At 44.6% G+C, this 21,024-nt stretch overlaps 1 protein-coding gene across 10 annotated transcripts in view; it reads right to left on the bottom strand.

Annotated features, from left to right (window-relative positions):
- Positions 1–21,024, bottom strand: part of Dido1 (death inducer-obliterator 1) — a 53,787-nt gene that overhangs the window by 16,678 nt on the left and 16,085 nt on the right. For 3 of the 10 annotated variants that reach the window (XM_004841031.4, XM_004841030.4, XM_004841034.4), the window contains exons 2-10: positions 17,433–17,626; positions 15,146–15,974; positions 14,172–14,493; positions 12,137–12,349; positions 10,891–11,101; positions 1,986–2,454; positions 1,681–1,840; positions 259–375; positions 16–120 (exon numbers count right to left, since the gene is read on the bottom strand). In XM_004841031.4, coding sequence (XP_004841088.1) covers positions 16–120; positions 259–375; positions 1,681–1,840; positions 1,986–2,454; positions 10,891–11,101; positions 12,137–12,349; positions 14,172–14,493; positions 15,146–15,972 — 2,424 coding nt within the window. In that variant the 5' untranslated portion in view covers positions 15,973–15,974; positions 17,433–17,626. The remainder of the gene's footprint in view (positions 1–15; positions 121–258; positions 376–1,680; positions 1,841–1,985; positions 2,455–10,890; positions 11,102–12,136; positions 12,350–14,171; positions 14,494–15,145; positions 15,975–17,432; positions 17,627–21,024) is intronic. The other 7 variants (XM_013070815.3, XM_021255226.2, XM_021255225.2 and 4 more) reach the window with 3 other exon arrangements.

Genomic DNA, 21,024 nt, shown 5'->3' with positions numbered 1-21,024 from the left:
CATCCCAGGGCTCACATCTGAGTCTGACACAGGTGGAGAGTCCTCCATGTCAGGAATGGTTTCTGGCTTCATGGCAGCCTTCTTGCTTTCATTCTGCAGTTTACTTCTGGACTCCATTACCTGAAAGGAGAAAAATAACAAAGTCTTCAGCCCCAAACTCTAAGCACAAACCACATTTCCCTGCAAGCAACAGATTATTAACTTATGGAACAGTTGAGCTTCCATGGACTCAAGCTACCATTTGCCATCCGTACTCACAGGTTTCGTTGGCTTCTCTTTCCACATAGAAAGTTCTTTAGACACAAGTTCTTCTGGCTTCATTCTCACAAGTTTTGCCAAAGAAATTTCTTCACGCAGAACTCGATGGAAGAGTCCCTATAAACAAATAACTTTCAGTCAGTAATTCAAAAATATTGATGAGCACCTGCAAACACCAACATGCACAGATGTGGGTAAGCAAAGCAGCACAAGTCCTATCAGAGGGCAAGGGCCATAGGCACAGACCCTAAGTTTTGGACAGAGGGCAGCACTGGGCCACACCCTAGAAGGGAGACCCCATCCAGCTCCACAAGAGCCTGTCAGCCTCTCAGAAGGAAGCATCAGCTGGGCCCAGCTGAGAGCTGACTTCAAGGCCATGAAGCATGGACTGGGCAGAACATCCAACAGCCTCAGGAAACAGATCCCAGACTCAAGGTGGAAGACAATTCAAAAAGGGTGTTAGGAAGAAAGCAGGAAATCCATCCCTTAGGCCAGGGCTTGCTGACCATGGAGTGGTGCAGCCAGAACACTTGATCCTGATCCTAAAACACAGGCAAATAGCACTTGAGTTTTGTGGGGAAAGATGCATAGAAAGGTACAAAAAAAATGCATCCACTACTGCAGTCCAAATGTTGTCCAGGATGAGTTGATACATGTAACAAGATGATGATACTTAAGAAAATATGTGATGGGGGTAGTACTGATAATCATTACAGCTGATTCTAAGACTAATGCTTTGAAAATTAGAAAGCATAGGCCCTATGGAAAAACCCAGCTATATTGATTCAATATTCCAATCTTCATGCTATTTCAAGACAGGTTTTTTTCCCCCCCTGAAAAGAACCTATCTTGAGAATATGGGGTCCAGAGCCAAACATACATACTCCTTTGAAGGTCTGGATCATGCTTGTTTAAATTGTTAGCAGAACATTATGGAATATAAAGAACTATGTTTAAATTACATTAATGTTAGTAGAACATTAAAAGATTGACTCCACAAGTTTCATTTTAGTAAGGGTTTTGTCACTTTCAAGAGATACATAAATAATACATGGGTAAGGATTCAGAGGTGAAGGAGAGAAACCCAGACACCCTTGGGGGCAGGTGGTAGGAATGGCTGAAGCGGACTTCTCCAGGGTGGTTCACATCACATTTTAAGGAAGCCTCAGCTGAAGAGGGATGTGCATGTGATTTTATGGCAACATTTAGAAAGATTCATCTAGTAAGCTGGATAGGTGGTGGGAGCACCAATGAGATCCCTGACAGTACTGCAGGTAAAGAGGAAAGGATCCATGAATGGGGAAAAGTGTATCAATGCCTCTAAATACTGGGTCCAGTGTATTATGTTACATAGCTGACAGGAAACAGCATGTGCATCACCCCACCAGGAATGATCCCACATACACATGATAGTTCACACACCTGATTTTTAGGATCCTTGAGGTTGAACATGATACTGCGGTATTTACTCTTGTAGCGATTATCTGTTACTTGAAACAAGTTAAACATCTCCTTCTCAATGTGGAGGGCAATTTTTCCCACTTCATTTTCCGTCATGATTAAGTCATCACTGTCATTGACTCTGAACAGAATGAAAAAAGGGACCAAGTAAAGCACTTGGTATGTGTATATGTTTCATTTTCTTAAATGGTGGAACAATCCTGACATGACGTTATAAATGAAAACCCTCACTTCCACAGGTTAAGACACAACGCTGAACAGCCCACCTTTTCCATAAAATCTCTTTCAAGGAGCGTCTTATATTTTGCCGTATTTGTGAATTTGGTTGTGACTGGGCCGAGCCTGTGCCCCCGAGGCGTCCTGTGGCTGGAACAGTTGTGGGGGCAGAAGTTGCCGCTGGCTTCCTTATGGATCCGACCAAAGCAGCAGAGCCCAGTGCCTTTTTGGAAGCAGCGACCATAGCAACAGGAATTGGTCCAGCTTGCCTGGCAGCTGAGGCACCTGATGGGGCAGGCAAGAGCCAGGGCCTCTTGGGGATGGGGCCCCTGAATCCTGATGGTGATTTTTTAACAGCTGGTTTGGCTCCTGCCATGTTAGTGAAAGGAGGCAGCTTCTTTGGAACAAGAGTTCTGGACGAAGGCTGCCTGCCCACCGAGGAGCCTGGAAGGGCTGTTTTCTTCGGGCCTGTGGCTGCTCCCACCGCTCTGTCCTCCACTCTCCTGTCGTCCTTCACGGCTGCAGAGCAGAGCACAGGGACACTGGGTGAGACGGGCCAACACGAGAGTGCTGCCACCTGCCTCTGAGCACAGTCAACACTAAGTTCTAACGTACTTTCTGAGCATCACTAAAATGCACTCGGATTAAAGAATTTTAAAATCTTAAAATTCAGAAAAGGAGGTTGACTAAGGCTAGGCAGAAGTATTTATGATAGTCACAATTTATTTCAGAACTGCTTGATTATATTACTCCGTTAAACATTCTGTCTCAACTCCTAAGCTTATAGGGCTCCATTTTATCACGAAGTTGTGAAACTGAAGGACAAATCCCACATAATTAAAAATAATTTTAAAATATCACTTTCACAAGGAACTCAAAGACAAACTTGGTGAAGCATTGTTTCAAAAATTTTGTCAGAAAGGGGAAATGGGGCTGGGGATTTAGCTCAGTGGTTCCGCCTGCCTTGCAAGATCCCAAGTTCAATCCCTGGCAAAAGAAAGGGGTGGGGGGGAGATGGACAAGTCTTCCTTCCATGCACAGACAATCCCAAGGGCCGAGGAGGCTGTCAGCAGCATGGAAGTCACATGTCACTTCACTGTTTTTGTGGACAAGCCAACCAGAGACAGTATTTTCACACCAAGAAGCAGATGCTGAGAACACAGTGAGGCCATTCTACAGATGTCCACACACACAACTCTGGAGCTGAGATTTTCTCACTGTGATGAGGTGACAACTTGGTGTTTTTAATTCAAATAAGAACTGCCATTAAAACTCCCCAACTTCCACAAAAACCTCTCCATGTTAGGACAGAATCAGTTATATCAAAATCCTGTGTGGGAGCACTACTCCCAGTCATGTCTAGAAACAGGGCCCAGTGAGCACAGCAGTTCTGCCTGCCTCCCTGGTACCCTTCCGGCACAGAAAATGCCTCCTCTAGGGAGCTTTCTATTTCAGCACCCTGCAGCTCCAAGCCCACAAACCCTATATGGGGGTCAACAGGTGCTGCAACCACGCCTGTAATGTGACCAGGGATTAAAAATTATCAGCCATTCTTTGATCACCATGCCAATGACTATTCCCCATATACCAGGGAGGGTTGAAAACTCCAAAGAGCTGTGATTCCACCTGCAAGCAAGGCCTGGTGCCACAAACTGCTCCACAGTGGTTCTGAGACCAGGGGATGCAATGCAGCCTTGTCATAGACATGGCTGTGTCCACAGGAGCTGAGGGCACTAGCCTTTATCCAGCAGTCTGCAATGCTTCCATGTGGCCAATCCACCAAGTGTCAGTAAAAGGCTAGGGCTGTCAGTTTCCCTAACTTTGTAAGATAAAAATAAATCTCTCAATTTTACCAAGTGTACAAAAGTACTATGTGGACACACGGTTTGGCAGTGTTTCAGGGATCAAGGCCATTTTAGGTTTTTGTAGCCCCAAACACCCACAGTGTGGGTAAAAAAATTTATCTTCATTTCATACCACAGGACAGCTCCTTGCCAAAGACCTCTGTCCCAGACCTGTGCCCAGAAGCATTTCCAACTCCCAGCCCCCAGGTGGCTTTGGTGATGTGCACACTATGCTGGCCCCATTCATCCACAGCCACATCTCTGGAGCTTCCTCCTGAACAGAAGGAAGAGGAAAAGCCCCGAGGGACCTGGATTTGTACACAGTGCACTTCAAAGTAATGGCAATGTCTGACGAGGAAGCAGGAACACAACCGAACACTGCGAAAGTACTTTTACTGTTCAGGACACTTGGGTTTTACATTATGACATGTAAAACGCACATTCAACTTGTAACTTCCTGCCATTATTACAGTATATCAGAATACAACCTTTTCTAAGTGACAGAGCACGTGGTGATTCTGCTTGTACAGTCGCTGTACTTAAAATCTGGACATTTATTCCTAACAAGAGTTAGCCCACAGGCTCTGTTGCAGTTTGGGTTAAAAACAGTGGAGTGTACTCTTCTTAGGGGGCAGCCCTGCCCTTTCAGACCACAGTGAGGAGGAAGTGCTGTGACAACAACCCGAAGAGTTTTGAAGAGAGCAGGGGCATAATAAATCTACACTAGCTGTCAAGAGTGATGAACCTTACCACCAGCCAAAAAGCCAGCCTCCTGGCAGTCACAAAAAGCACATACCTGTCACAATTGAAGGGGAGGACAAAAACCTGTTCCACCATTGCTTTTAGATACAGAAACTTTTGAGAATTTGATATTGTACTGCTAACTCTAAACACTGGCCTTAGGCATTTTTCAGAGCCTTGACAAAACTCCTATACACCTGTGTGGTATGACCTTAAACCGTTAGCAACATTAATTTCTGCCTTGTTTCTGGTTACAAACATATGTGAGTTAAAAAACAAACTCCTATCTCTTGAAACCTTAAGCTGTAAAATGACATGTTGAAGGTGAGATCCAACCCTCTACTGATCTACCAGCATATCTGTCCTGAGGGAAAATCCAAGTTGAAAGTACTTCCAGGACATCCTCAGTACACGTGACTAAGGGCATCGATTACCATGGAATGGTCATATACCTGAATGGCATCCACTACAGCAGGCATGGCTCCCTAACCAGGTTGCAATTTTATAGACCAGTGCCTTCTGCCATCTTAAGGCCAACTTCTGTGACCCCTTGCCTGGGCTTCCAGTAGTACACAGGTATAATTACAGAAGCACACAAATTGGCCAAACAATCCTTACTAGTGGATGTTGAGAAATCTGCCTCAAGTTCACCCGTTGCTAGTGTGTTGTTATATCAAGGCCTCTCGTACTTTAAAGGGAGGTGTTAAAAATACACACAGTTCTACACAGCAAGTGCTCCAGGGCCCTCACACATCTCCGTCCCCTTGTGGAAACCAGAGTGCTGGTAATAGGCTGGGTCAACTGCTGCTAGAACGGCAATGACAATGAGAAACTTGTTTTCTTTTTTAAGTAGAACTTCAAAGGAATTTCCAAAATTCTCATCCAAATTGTGCTCCGTTGCTGATGATTGAACCCAGGGTCTTATGCATGCTAGGCAAGCTGCCGGTGAGCCTTAAAACTCAGACCCTAATTTCCCTCTTTACAGTATTATGTACTTGAAAATTCACAGAAGGGCAGAAAATAACAGCCCCCCCCCAACCCTTCAGAAAAACAGCAGCAAACCATTCAGAATATGACTGTTTGGAGCCTGTGCCACCTGCTGCTGAACTCTGCTGGTCAGCACTGCATTGTCCACGTAGCAGGCACTAGGCAGAAGAATCCACTGCACACAGAGGAGCAATGCTCAGTTCCCATACCCATGATCAACTCTCCTACAGAGGAGCCATTATGCCAGCATAGACTCCTTCAGCTCGCACGTCCTTGGCCTTGCTTGTGGGGAGGAAAAGTGCTGCTTCAGGAAGCATCACCAGCAGCCTAGGCCACTGCTCCAGGTGAAACTCATGCTGCCAGGTCTGGCCATTTGTTTGGAAATTCCATTATCTGGAGTTCAGTCCATTACAGCAGGCTGCTGTGCACAGATCAGTACCCAGCTGTAACTAGGTGTCTCATACGGGAAGGCTGACTGTGGCGCTATGCCATCACTGGTCATTGGGTGGCACTAGAGAGCCACAAAGGGAAAAGGGTGGAGAAAATCTGGCCTTCCCTGGAAAAATCACATCAATGTGTTTTCTTCAGAACTCCTACAATTGCCAAGATGGAAGCTGCAGCAGGACAAGGGGGTAGGGCCTCTGAAAGGTGCGTGAGACAAAGACTACACATCCCCAACTGCCCCAGACACCTATGACTGGTGGTGAGTGCTGTCCCCAAAGGGTCTTCACAGGCAGACTAGTGAAAACCACTGTGCTATGCACAGGACTTTCCTTTCCATCAGGCACTGATGGCCCTCCTCAGTTGCCTTAATCCTTGCCATGCATTACTGATGCAAGGACTCTGTCCATTCCCTCAATGGCATCTGCTCTCTCAGAGCCTGTGCACAATTTGGCTTTCGATTCTCAACTGTTTCTTCGGTGTTCTTTCCTACTGTGAAAAGTGAAGGTGACAGGCAGAAAATGTTCTGCTTCTGCTCCTTACTATAAGTTTCAAATGAATTATACATTAAAAAAGTGTAAGTTAATAATTTGCTTTTATATTGTACTAACATGAAACATGGAACAAGCACAGGTTACATGACAGAAGCTCCTGGGTAGATGGCCATTCTGACTGTAGTGTTTTGTAGACATCCACAGCCAAGTTGTTTTAGGGAATGAAAAAGGTTTCCCAGGCAACTTATAGTTTCCCAGTATTTTTGTGTTTTCAGTTTAATGGAGAGGTTCCTAACCCTACATAAGAAACTTGGATTGAAAAGAAAAAAAACCTGTTAAGTAAATTACCTTCCTTTGAGCAAGTTTCACATAGATTACCCTGAATAGTAAAGTAGTATAGTTCATGCTGGGTTGGTAACAGTACACAACTGGTGAAATTACACTTCAAAGTGAGCCACTCAACTGGCGTGTGATGAGGCCACGCTCATGTCCACTGTCTGCCCAGCCAAGGGGCCACTTGCATTGCGCTGCCAAACCCAAGACTCACAGGAAGTGACCAGCTGCTTCTCAGAGACTTTCCAGTCACCAGGAGGCACTACTGTGGTAATGTTAAATTTTAAGAAACATCACTTCGCTATTCCTGAGTTGTTTATTAACATAAATAGGAAGCAACCTGTTAAAATAGTCCACTTACCCTCCCCGGGAACCTCAGACCCAATGGATCATACTCAAATGTGTAAAACCACAAAGCGGATACCTGATGTAGACCCTAGGTGAGGAGTATGCTGCCCATTACCTTGTTTTTCTCACCAAGCTTTCAGGGTTGTGGCAAGATAAAGTTGCCTCAACCTTCACTGAAATAAATGAAGTAGGAAACATTCTCACTGATCTTCTAAGTTTACTTTGCTAACTTTCAGAAACTAAGAATTTAACTACATGCATGTTGATGGTAACAGCAACAAAATCCTAAGTATTTTACAAATGTATACAAATATACCTGAAGCTAGTGAGGAACTACAGCAGGCATCTTCAGAGGGGATCTTTGCACTTGATGACAACTGCAATGCTATCAAATTTTCCACGAGTATTAATCTTCAGGAAGTAACAGAGCAGATCCACAGCTCCAAAAAGTTGCAGGAAGGCCATTGGTAGGAGGTGAATTCAAAGACCAACCCCACCGGAAACTTCCACCCCTCTCACCCTTCCCCAAGGAGGCTGAGGGACACAGAGGTTAAAGGACTCAGAGGCCAGGGCAGCCGCAGGACAGACGGGAGGATAGTGCAGGATGGTGCTGAGAGGTCCACCTGGCAGGTTCAAGTTCGTAAAATGACCTCATTTTCTGAATAGGTTATTTTCTTTAAAATTATAAAAAGATAACACACTTCACAAAAATGATGTCATGCTGACAACGAAGATAATTCCAGCTATACTGATTGAAAAAGTTGTCAAGCTAAATCATTTAACCTGTATAAATTTTGATTTTTCATCAAAATGGGAGAAGACTGGTTTAGTTCCTCTCACCCTTATTTTATTGCCAATGACATCTCTTGATATAATGGCTATAATGGCTCATGTAGCTGGTATTTAAAACATCATTTTTAGATTTCTAAGAAATCTTAGATTCTAGTACCCCGTAGGTATTTATTATATGGAACTGGTTCCCCTTGTGATTTCACCGAAATGTGTGCTGGAGCCCACACTCTGAGTAAACCAGTGGAAACCCGTGTTCTCTGAAATCCAGTTCACCACACCATTGGGACCATCCGTGTGGTTATCAGCAAGAGAATTCTTCTACCTAGGTAAGGTGAACAGCAAATGGCTGGGAGCTGGATCTATAAGTGGTTGATTTTCCTTTTTAATTAGACAGATGAAATGCTTTCCCATCAAAATCTATGCAGATCCCCTGTGTTTTATGTCAGTTAATGATGATCCATTTAGGGAAACCAAAATGCTATAAATCGTGTCTATAAATATCAAAATTCCATTTATAAATGGGATGGAACCAAAAATGTATTACAAAACATTCCCTGACAAGAAATAAAATGCTGATTGGCATAAACTCAGAAAATTGTACACAAATCCTAGAAAGTAATGGTAAGGAGTGAATCACAGGCACAACTGTGCGTGAATCATATCACCTGGAGAACGGGAAGGAGCAGCAGAGCTTCCTGTGCAGTTAGGTCCACACACCTGCCCATGTCTACCCTGATGGCAACACCAGGGATGTGGGAGCAGGATGTGGCTGAGGCACCTCCAGGAGCAGCTGTGGCAGCTTGGGTCTGCCATGTGGTTCTTCTCAGACACGTGAAGCCGTAGGTGGATCAGCCCCCAAGAAAGTGGACTGGAAGCATTCCCAGTTGTCTTCCCTCCAAGCCTCATCACCCCACCCCTGCCCTAGTTGAAGTGAGCCGGGAAGGCAGGGCTGGGGGCTGTGGGTGCTGCCCGTCCCAACCCTGCCCAATCAAGTCCGGGGGAATGTGCTCTGGTACCCAAAGATGAGGAAATGTTTGGGGCAAGAGAGGTAGACATGGTACCGCTATTTGGATTGCTTTACCAATCACTCTACTGACCTCCCAATCACTGAGAAAATGACATTTCTGGGAAAAGAGAAATTATCAGAAGCAACCAGCTCCATGTTTGTCCCTTATGGATGTTGTAGTCTGGATGTCCATCAATTCTGAGATGTGTATGTGCTGGGAAGATTGTCCACTTGTTCATTTATCCCAACTTCCTGCCACTGGAGCCCATGACCTCCACTGAAGTGCCAGTGTGCAGAGTAGGACAAGTCAAAGCCAGACCTCCCACCTCTATACACAGAAACTGACCAACCGGTTGATCCTCTGAGCTCCTTCTGTTCCTCCCTCCCTGTATGCACAGGACACAGCAACTGACTGTAGATCTCACATTCTCACCTTCACCACCAGTGTTCCCTCCCCAGCACACAAGGTCTCAACCCCCTTTTGGAGTTTCAGGGATGGTTTTCCACTCTGAGGGATGAGTTGGATTGAAACCCGGCACTCAGGTATCTGGGCTGTGGTTAAACCCTCGGTATTTCCTTCTTGTATTATGTGCTTATCCTCAACTTAAAGCACTTAGCCCCCTACCATCAAGTGGCTGCCCTCTACCCATTTACACATAGACGCTGCTCATTTCTGTGTATTTGTCAGCTTTACAGATGTACTATCTTAGAGCTCTATAACTTGACATGCTAGCCATCTGCTAGCATGAAATTTGCTCCTTAACCCACCTAAGGTGTATTAAGGTCCACCAGGATGCAGCAGTTGGTTCATTCAACTTAATTGTGATTCCACTTCCTGTCTTGGGACTTGGGATCGCAAGTTAACCATATGACATCTGGCACCTACCTGCATCAGCACCTTCCTCTCATATGACGTGCTAAAGGCCCAAAGAAAGGAAAATACAGTACAGCTGTACTCTTGGAATGTAAGGCTATTTAATCTATTGGTGCTTTCAAAAAGGGACAACATGAACTGTGCAGAGCATTAATAAAAATAGAAATAAAAATCAGAGTAAGATGTTCCCTGGGGATTCTAACATAAATGTCTATGACATATCACTGGAATATGAGGCTGAGAAACAAATCCAAGTTGCATGGTCTAAGCTGGGGTTTCACACATGAACCCAAGTGTCTTCATTTCATTCACTTGAAACCAGGGGCAGTGTAACAGTCTAAACACTCCAGAGGAGAGCCAGGAAGCCACTGCCCTTGTGACCCCAGCCCACCAATCTCCCTTTAGTGAGGACAATGTTCTCAGTGTCAATGGTGCCATGTTCACTCACTGTGGAGTGTGCACAGCACCAACAAATGGCTTTCAAGATTTTAATGTCTACTCATGTGGGTGTGTAGTATGTCAACTAGATGAGAAGACAATCTCTCCCTGCAAGGTCAAAAATTGTTAACTCCTACAAGTTGTACCAAAGCTACTAGATGCAACAGTAATTTGCAGAGATGCCTGCAGCATTCCAAAGTAGTGGTGATTTTATGTGCAAAAAGTAGTAATGTGGGAAAACACAAGTTCTATGCATGGCTGTGATTAAACTAACTGGTGTTTCAATAGTGTTGAATATGGAGACTGGGCTAAGTACAAAGATGCAATCCCATTTTGCTGGAGCTAATGTAGGTACTTACCAGAGCCTCATCTTGACTGAAGCTAGATATTAAAGGACTGCACCACCGCAGTAAGCCATTTATCAGGCAGGCTCATGCAGCTCTTTGGAAAACACCAAGAAGAATGGTCACAGGCTAAGGATGGACAACCAGGTTCTGGAGAGATGTTGGACATGGGCATTTGCTTCCAACTGATGCTGACCTGGTCTCCAACATCAGCACTAAAACACAGCTGTGACTCCCCGTCCTGTTCAGGCCCAGGTGGCTATCCGGAGAGGGTAAGAAGGGACCAGAGGGGCAAACCCTCGGAGATACCTACATTTACAGAACCGTGGTGGGGAGAGTGCAGCAGTATTCTCTGGCTTCACTGCATTGTAGTTGTGGTCGCTGGCCCAGGAGGGTGTGCTGCTCTCACAGGCTGCCTCCTTCCCCACTGTGTCACTCCTAGGAGGAGTCACCATCACTTTCTTCGCCGCATTTTCTTTTCTCTCTGGAGCAGGCTTCTTGTGTATAGAGATTTTAATCCCTGCCTGGATAATTAGTGAAAACCCAATCGTTAAAGAGGCCAGAAATGACACCTTTGTCTCCTTTCACAGAGCAGTGAGCGTCATGACACTCTCCTCTTCGGGTCACCTTAAGACACCTCCTGACTGATCCAGGGGTTGCACTCTGCAGTTGTTAGTGTATGCATCCCCAAAGAGCATGCAGGATTTTAACTATTTCAACTATTCATGAATGAATGTCCCTAAAGTGACATTTTCTATTACTTTGCTGATGTATGAGCCTGCCAAGATAACACAAAATGTGAGGCAAGAGAATCAAACCAACAGCACAGTGGAATGGGCCTCTGTGCGAATGTGAGGACGTGCTGAGTACCAGATGAAGAAGGGAAGGTATTTGCATATCTGGTTCTCAATAAAGTCTGAAATTTGGATACTAAGGCAGGATCCCAGCACTCTTAGCTATGCTGTCCCCTTACTGTGTGCACCAGCCACTGCTCTTAGGCAGTTCTTGGATTCAGAATGACCATTCTTAAAAAATCAAGCCATCTAAAGCCTAAGCAAGCAATTGACAATAAACTAGAGATCATGGAATAGCAACAGGTACAATTTGCATGTCCCAAACAAGACAGGTCACTGACGGTCATTTCCAGATAAGCCTCAAGAGTAACTTCCTGGTTTCTCCAAATCACTGAGTAGAAAAATGAGGCAATTATGAGAGCTACTTTATATGAAGCATACCCCTAGCAAGAATCTATTCCACCCAAATTGTCCTGTGATTCATCTTTGCACACAAAAAACGGCTACGACTGGCCAGACTTGGGTGTGTATCCTGATGCCTTAGTTGTCCAGGGAAGCCAGTTGTCTATGCTGCTTTGCAGCATTCAACTTAAGTAGGCCCTCAGCTCAGGGCCGAAGACCACAACAAGAAGGTGATATGATCTGCAAGACAGCAACACCTGCTGCGCCCTAAATTCCTTCACTAAATTTACAGAAGCACACGGGAGAAGCACTATAATATACTCTTTCCCTTAAAGATTTTAATGGCAACTGTGGGGAGCTTACCTGAACACTACATTTTGGAAGACTGAGTTTTTCTGGCTTCATCTTGACTTTCTCCTTAGGCTTTGGTTTTTGTTCTTTACCTGAATTTAGATTTCTCATAGTAGCTGCTGCATGTTTGAGAATGCAGTCATTACTGCAGTACACCGATTCAGGCTGTGCCACACTGGAGCACCCAGGACCGATGCACCTTGAGGCGCTAGGTGTTTCCAGGACCTGCAGAGCCAAATGAATGACTTCAAACAATGGATGTGGCAATGTCAGCAGAAAAAGCACTTTTTCGTGGCACAGCTGCAGGAATAAAGTGAGGCTTTTCTTTTTTTCCGGCTATGGGGAAATGAACTCTGAGCCTTTGCACTGAGCTGTATCTCAGCCCTTTTCTGTACTTTTTGAGACAGAGTCCCCCAAAGATGCTCAACTGCCTAGACGGGGGTCACACTTGTGATCTCCCTACCTCAGCCTAAGAGTGCTGGAGTTACAAATGTGTGTCATCATGCCCAGTGCCCAAGGCCATGGTTTTCAGCTAAGGGACAATGACAGTAACACACAAAGTACTCTTAACATTCTGTACCGGGCAGGACACTAAGGTGGCCCTTGTTTTACACGCTTTGCACATTTCTTCCCCTTCAGCATGAGCGTCAATGAGGACACAGTGGGATTTCATACCCATGCCCTCTGCTGCTTCCACCAGGGACCAAATGTGCAGATTCCAGTGAGATAATCTGGAGCCAAAATGTTCAGACTTAATGAGATTCTTCAAAGAGGGACAGGATCTTTCCCAACAGGAGATTCCACATGTGGTGTGAAATAAGCTGCCCTGATTGAGAGTAGGGTCACCCTTGGTTAGGACAGGAGAGGAAGGATGCCAAATGGAACACAGGATGCTCACTTAAGAGTTTCAGGTAATCAATTAATAACCTATTATCTCTATGCCACCAAAATTTCAGGGGACATACATTAAGCAAGGTGATGGCTTCCTGGAGGAAAGTGTCCCCAACAGAGCCAATGACAAGACCACAAGCCCAGCTGCACTCTGACTAAAGTCTTTGAAGACCCCGAGCAGAGGGCTCAGTTCAGCTGGGCCAGGCTCTAACCTAGGGATACTGGGAGCTGTGTGTGTGTGATTTGTTACACATCCAACAGCAAATTAGGACACCAGCACACAATTACTCAAGTATGTTTGATGGTCAAGATTAAACACACCATGTCCATCCCTCAAATACACTCAAGCAAAACAGTTAAACATTTAGCATAATCAATTCCCGCTAATGAAATGAAGTTTTACCTAGTGTAGCATATATGTTTATGTCAAACATTGGCAATAAGGACATGAAATTGATGACTTCCCATTAAATGTGGTATTACCAGTTGATACCACATTTTCACGTCTTCTCTTAACATGTCCACACGTGGCTTAATGTGGCCAAGTCCTCAGATACTCTTACCATGCAGCTCACACAGGGCGAGAGCATCAAGATAGAGATGCTTAGACATACAACCACCTTCACACTTGCTGGAAGACAGGATGGGGGGCAGGCTAGGGACCCAGGGCCCAGGGAGACTGAGTCAGCCTCTCACACAGCTGGAGACACACAAGGCAGCTAATGGTCTCCAATGTGACAGAGAGCGATGGCTTCAGGGAAGCATCCAAACAGGTGGGGAGGAAAATGAATAAACAGCTGCTAGGCAAAGAAATGAGGTACTGAGTATAAGGACTAGGGTGTGTTCTGCCTACACACATTTTACCAAGAACCTATACAGAAAGGCAAATTTTTAAAAATATGCTAAGGACAGTTAGGAGGGCAAAAAGGTCTTTTAAAAAACATGCTGTTAGAATGCTGTGATGTGAAGACAGGATTCAAGTACAGAATGCTTTCCCGACAGGGCCCACCCCACAGCACACTGGCACTTGGCCTGGCAAAGCCTCATTTATTCAAAAGGGAAATGCATTCCTAGTCTTAGTATTTCTATCAGCAGCAAGTCTAACATCAGTAAGGCCACCCCACCTTTGTGCTCACCTTGGTAGATAAATACTTACAGGCTGGAATATCTTGAGTTTTTTCTTGCCACTGGGGTTTGCGGCTTTCTCAATTCTACCCTTGATCCCCTGATCTTCACTAGACTTTTGCTCTACTGTCCCTATGCTGGTGCAGTCTGTGCCGTCCACACTTGCAGGTCTGTATCTAGTTTCCTGCTCATCAGTGGCTTCTGCATTCGTATCCTCCTGCACTTGCAGAATGGTACAGTTTGGGCAGATGTAATCTTCCCCATTCCTCTCCAAGAGACGCCCTCGAGCCTCAGAAATTCCCACGCAGTCGCCATGGAACCACTCCTCACAGCGGTCACAACAGATCATAAACCTAAAATGAAAAAAGTATGGAATAAGGAATGAGAAGGGAGTGATGACCATCATTTCCCAACACACTGCAAGCCCAAACTGCATTTAATGTTTTATTATGAATAAAGTAAAAAAGTACTGAGTTTAATTCCCACTCAATCATATTAGTTTCATTGCTGTTTTGACCAGAGAGCTTTAAGAGTGAATTAGAGGCTTTCGTGTGTATCTCCACCCCACAGCAGTAATACCCTTATCCCCCTGACAAACCCATACACTAGCAGCACCTGGCACCTAGTCCACCCTAGCACTGGGTCCAGTTAGGTCCCAAGGAAATGGGCAGAGCCTCTCTCCCATAGGATCTGGGATGGCAGATGGGTTTTCACCACCTGCACAGCAGCCAGTTGTTACATGTGGCTCCTGCGATTTGAGGTAGTGAGCTCTTCCTCTCATTCCCTGTTGGACACCACTATGTAAATGGCACCATGAAGAGGATGGGGAGAGGCAGCCCTTTCCACACCTGGACTTGTGCATCTTTATCAATTAAAACAACTGCTAATCCAGTCCAGTCCGGAAATCTGTTACTATCCAAACAAATGGGCAACTCTCTACCCATTTTCATGCCTGGCTTTTCACTAAGAGTGAGCACTACCTCCCCTCCCATGATTTTGACCCACCTGTTATTGTGAGGCTGGCGGCAGATGCAGTACAGGGCATTGGGGTCATAAACCTCACAATCAGGTTTAGGTTTGCCCATGTCCCCAGGGTCTTCATCTTTAGGTTCCTGAGCCACTGTCCCCTCTGATTCACCCTCTCTGTCATCTTCTGCTGCCTGGTTCACAGCTCCCTCACCAGCCTCAGACTCTTGCTTACAGGGTGGCACATCGTGGCCAGCTCTGGCCACCTCAACCTCCACGGTATCACTTGAGTCCTCTTCTCGCCGTTTCTTCCTCAGGCGACTCAGGATGCCCTTCAGGGGCCTCTCTGCTGGTTCTTGTTCTCGTTTTCTTCGAAGACGATTCTGAAGTTCTTTCAAAGTGAGCCCATCACTGTCACTGTCAGAGGTGTCTTCCTGCTCATCCCCTCCTTTGGCCTTTTCAGAAGAGGTGGGGCGTTCCTTCCCCCGCTTGGAACGAGATGCAGGAACACTCTTTATCTCAGAGCTGCTCTCAACACTACCTTCCGAGGCACTTTCCACATCTGTGACTGGACAGGATGCTGCCTCGCCGGAATCCTCAAGGGAAACAGGCACATTCTTTCTTCCTCGGCGTCGAACTGTGGTCAGGAACTCTTCTACCCTCTCAGTGCGCTTTGGCTGCCTCCCACTGCGGCGCAGGGAGAGGCTGTGTGGCTGCTGCTCCACAGGGTCTACCTCAGTGTCGCCAGCACCCTCTCGCTTAGCAATTGTTGTTCTCCGGAACCCCCAAGTCTTCCTGAACTCTTTACTTGTGGGCTTAATAGCTTTAGGTGCTTCCTCATTGCTCTGGTCCCCAGGATCATCCATACCTAGAGTAAAAGGCAATCCCAGCATGAGCCGCAGACCACTGAGGCAACTCCTTATGTGCATAAAGGGGCACGTGCTCAAGGGAAATACGAACACCCCTGAAACAAGACAGGTTTCTACACACAAAAGTGGATTTCTACATAAATGATGGGCTTCTGACCTCGTTTTCTATGCTGTGGTTGAGACAACTCCAAGTCAGTCACAAAATTCATTTATATAGCAAATGCCCAGTAGGAAAGAATCCAGCCAGCAAACCCAATGTACAATGTCCCTACTTAACTGCTAAGAACCAGGCTCTACCAAGCAGGTAGGAAGCAATGAAGCAAACAGTAGGCCGTGAAGGGTGAGGCTGGATAACACCTGGGTGGCACTTAAAAGCCACACCCATCCAATGGCACTTGACATGGATCTAGGCTGGCTGCCTGAGGATGTAGGGGACACAGTGCTATGCCATTTCTATGCATGGCTACCAAAGGACAGGCCAAGTACCTCTTGGGCTTTAGAGCTCTAGCTCTGGGCACCCTCACATAGGGCCTGGCTCAGGGGTAACCCTGCCTCAGATCCTGCAAATCAGCCCAGCTGCTGGCTGAGTGTGAAGCCAGGCCCATGGCCATTAATTAAGAGGAGAGCCTACTCCTGACCACAAGCTGGGAGCCAGGAAGAGCCTTGTCTCAGTCCACTCTACCCACTGACTTGGCCACAGTTTCAGGTGTTAAGTCTTCACCTCTGTTTCACTTTCTTCCTAAATCATTAAAGAACACGTGCCAATTTTTATTTTTGTTTATAATGATAAAACTGATCTGGAGAATTCTTTTCCAAGCTAGCGAACCACCAAGTAATTATAATTGCTAATTCATTCACATGATAAAATTATTTAAGGAAAATGTTTTCTCTGTTTATGGAAACGAACAAATTTGTACCAAACTTACTTTTTTCAACTGTTGGTGAGGATAGCACCTAGGGCCTCAAGCATACTCAGCAGATGCCCTGTACCTGAGCCACACCCCTACCCCTGGAGGTAACAAAACTGACGGCATCCACAAGAGGGTCAAGTCCTATCAAACTTCTACCCAGATGAAGTTACAGGGGCTGGTACTAGACTTCCCCAAGAACACAGTGTGGTCACCGTCCTCTACTTCCAAGACCCAAGGAACCTCATGCAGAGCTGGGAAAAACCCCCTACCTGCTGCCACAGGGATGGCTTTCTGCAGGAAGGATTCTCCTCTACAATATACACATGTAAGCATTAATAAAATAACCAGTGGTAAAATGAAAAAACACAGAATCAGATTCCTAACATAGTTCAATATTCATGTAATTACCTCGAGCTAACATTTATAGTATTGGGAATGCTATATTAGATCTGTTTATTTACAAAGAATGCTACTTTAATAGTAGGAAATATAAAACTCATTATGTTAACACTTTTTTGCTACTGTTTAACTGTATTGGTGCTTTACCTGCCTTATTATCACTGATAGCTTGGACACTGTCTCCTGAAATCCTAAATATAACACAAAACCTGGCTGATGAAGCTGCTTGGTCCCGCTGTTGGCCAGCTCTCAGCACACTGCAGTCAGTCACTACTCACGAGTGAGAGGATTCAAACTTCCAGCAACCCAGACAGTCTAAAGGCTGCTCCTGGAGTGAGGTCCTACAGGAAAAGAAAAACATGTTATAGCTCTTTTAATTATGGAACTAAACTACTCACCAGTAATGGAAAAAAAAAAAGAGAGACCAAACTTTCCAAATAACCCCTTACTACAGTGACCCACAAAGACATCTGCAGGGTCAGGAAAACACTCCCACCAGGGTCTATTAAGGACTCAGGCCCAATGGCAGAAAAGGCTGGTACACTCAAGAGACAGCTCAGACTGCCAAAGGAGGAGTGGCAAGTCTGAGAGAGACCAAGGCCCAAGGATTGGTATTAGGGCATCAGTTTCTTTCCAGTTATGAGCCTACTTGTGAAGTGGACCCAGCTTAGTGAAACCCATCACTGAGTGGAGAAACACGTTCATAAAGTAGAGAGACTGAATAACAAAATTATGCATATATTTACTTAAAGACTCCTAATATTGTACCTCTATCATCATTTACTGAAAATCTAATGAATTAGGAAGATGTGTTCACATTTACTATCATCAACACAATATGGGTCATTTACATGTGTTTAAATAACACTTCTAGAACCTCTGTGAAATACCCTAATTTAAACACTAATTCAAGATTCATTTGTTTCAACAAAAGGGGGCCTCTGATTCTAGCCAGGTTCTAAATATTTATCTTTTTCTGCACAGTGGCCCTTGAGCCTGCTCTCCTAAGCAGAACCCTGGATCTTACCTCTTCCTCTCCCTGGCTTCACCTGCCAACTCCCTAGTGACCCCATACAAAGCAGACAGTGACCACACAGACCTCAGTATCCACTGTGATTACCCACAAGGTGCATGATACTAGCGTCCTCTCATCCATATAGGAAACTCATCCTCAACACGACTATTTCAAGAGTTCAGAAACCACTTCTCAGAGGAAACCAGAAATACAAATCTGTATTTCACAATGCTCAGCACTGATAAAAATAAATGTTCTCAAGAATGAAAACCCATTTCAAAAAAATTTAGGACTGGAGATGCATCTCAAGGGTAGACTGCCTGCCTAGCATGCAACAGGCCCTCTGCGTGACCCTTAGCACAAGAAAAAAAGGGGGGAGGGGCAATATCAATGTGTGTGCTAACCTGAAAAATAAAGATTTTTCTCAACATGGGTTCTCAAAAACTAATCCGGAAAGAAAGTTATTTCTGTTAAGTAGAGTGACATAAAGGAGTTTTGGACAGATCAGATCATTTACATCTGCAAAATTTTCACTTTATAATTTCACGAGTACAGAAAAATCAAACAAAATCTTAGTTAGCTTGTGAAATAAGATGTACACTCCTGTGATCCCAGCACTTTGAGGCCAGCCTGGTACATAGTTAGTCCAAGACCAACCTCAACAATTAAACATACCAAGAACCCTGACTCAAAAAGCCAAACCAAATCAAAACAAAACAAAGTAAAATACACATGTAAGGCAAAAAGAAAACATTGTGTTAAGTTTCTAACACTGCACAGACATTACAGGGGAAATAGGGTCCCCAAACTGTAATCATATCATAGTAATATCAACTTCTCTCCAAATAAACATGGGCCTCTCAGCACTTGCAGAAGTAAATGAACTAGTTTAACCCCAAATGTACTGAATTTACAGTATTTCTTTTTTTGTTTCTAAGCACATTACTTCGTCCCTAAAAACTGCTCCTACTGACTAGAAGTAGGGATAATGCTATGAAATCTTAGTCTGAAAATTTATATATATATATAAATCAACATTTCTCAACAGCTCTGTCACCAATGTAGCCTGCCATGTGACTTATGACAACTACACGGCTGAAAAGTACATCAAGAGTAGGGTATGTCACTATCACACTTCTCCAATTGCAGCTCTCAAATCCCTTATTCTCCGGCCCCTTTATATTCTTAAAGCTGAGAATCCAGGGCGGGGGATTTAGCTCAGTGGTTCCAGCGCCTACCTTACTGGAAGGTCCCGAGTTTGATCCCCGGTACCAAAAAAAAAAAAAAAAGGTTGAGAATTCAGCTGGGTACAGTGGTGTGTGTTTAAACCCCAGTAAACTGGGAGCCTGAGGCAACATGATCACAAGATGGAGGCCAGCCTGGGCAATTCAACAAGGGCATGCCTTAAAAATAAGAAGGGTCGGAGATGTACCTGAGGGGTGGACAGTTGGTGCTGAGAATTCCAAAGAGCTTTTATTTATGTGAGGTATATCTACTGGCATTTGAAGAATTAAATACTTAATTATCTATTTAAAAATAAATCCACTGAACATCAACACTTTATAATCCCAGCAATCAGGGTAGATCACAAGTTTGAGCCCAATCTGGGCAACTTAGTCACACAGTGAAACTTTGTCTCAAAATAAAAATTTTTTTTAAAAAAGGCTGGTGATGTAGCTTAGTATTGAAGGCCCAGATTCAATCCCCAGTACTGCCACCACCAAACAAACAGACAAGTAAGCAAATGAATCAATGTTAAGAATGGTGCCGTTTTATATAGAATACAGTTGAATTTTCATATGTGCTTCTGCATTCTATTACTGCCAGGTGTGGTTTTGATTTAAATATATGAAAAAGCCCAGCCTTAGACAGGTATATCTTTGGAAAATGAAAGAGTAAATAAGTTTCATAAGTTAACTACCAACATGGGATCTGAAACCAGGTCAATGAACTTTCTTATATTAAAACTCACTAGTCTGAGGGCCGGGGATTTAGCTCAGTGGTTCCAGCGCCTGCCTCGAAACTGCAAGGTCCCAAGTTCCATCCCCGGTACCAAAAAAAACACAACTCACTAGACTGTCTTGTATGTCGGATATACCTCTTACCTATGTTTGTGGGTCATTTAGAAAATATACGCAGAAAATAGAAAAGAAATGCATTTGTTAATGTCAGCTCAGATCCCACCAGAAGTCAGTTTAATTACTGGGAAGTCATTAGGCTCAAAGTGGCAGATATGATTTTTTCCAAAATCCTAATTTTTGCTTCAAATTTTATCTTGAGCAACAAATACTGTAGTTGCTTTTCTTGACGTATCATTCACTTTGGAGAAAATGCCTGCCACACACTGAGCTAAAAGCTGCTGTGAGTCTGCTCTTTCAAAAAGTGGCTGGGGCCAGGGATTTAGCTCAGTAGCACCATGCCTGCCTCATCAAGTACAGGGTCCTGAGTTCAATTCCCAATACCAAAAAAAAAAAGTGGCTGGCTCAGCTCCTAGACCCAGCCCCCAAGGGGTCCTCTCCTGGGGAGCCGTCCCAAGAAGATGCTGAAGTACTCTGGGTGGACTTCTAATTTCTTCAGAGGGAAGGTTAAGTAAATGTATATCCGAGGGTTAAGATATAAAATACTTTTACTGCTTCATCAAGAACATTAATTCGTAAGAGAAACTGGCATATAGTATTTTAAAATTAAAGGCCCAAAACATCCTGGGAAGAAAATAGTACCTCT

This window comes from Heterocephalus glaber, unplaced genomic scaffold (genome assembly GCF_053883595.1).
Source record: "Heterocephalus glaber isolate CG9 unplaced genomic scaffold, H.glaber_assembly_v1.0 deba00001673, whole genome shotgun sequence".
Taxonomy (NCBI): domain Eukaryota; kingdom Metazoa; phylum Chordata; class Mammalia; order Rodentia; family Bathyergidae; genus Heterocephalus; species Heterocephalus glaber.
The sequence above is the reverse complement of the archived record's forward strand: the minus strand, read 5'-3'. Positions and strand labels throughout refer to the sequence as shown.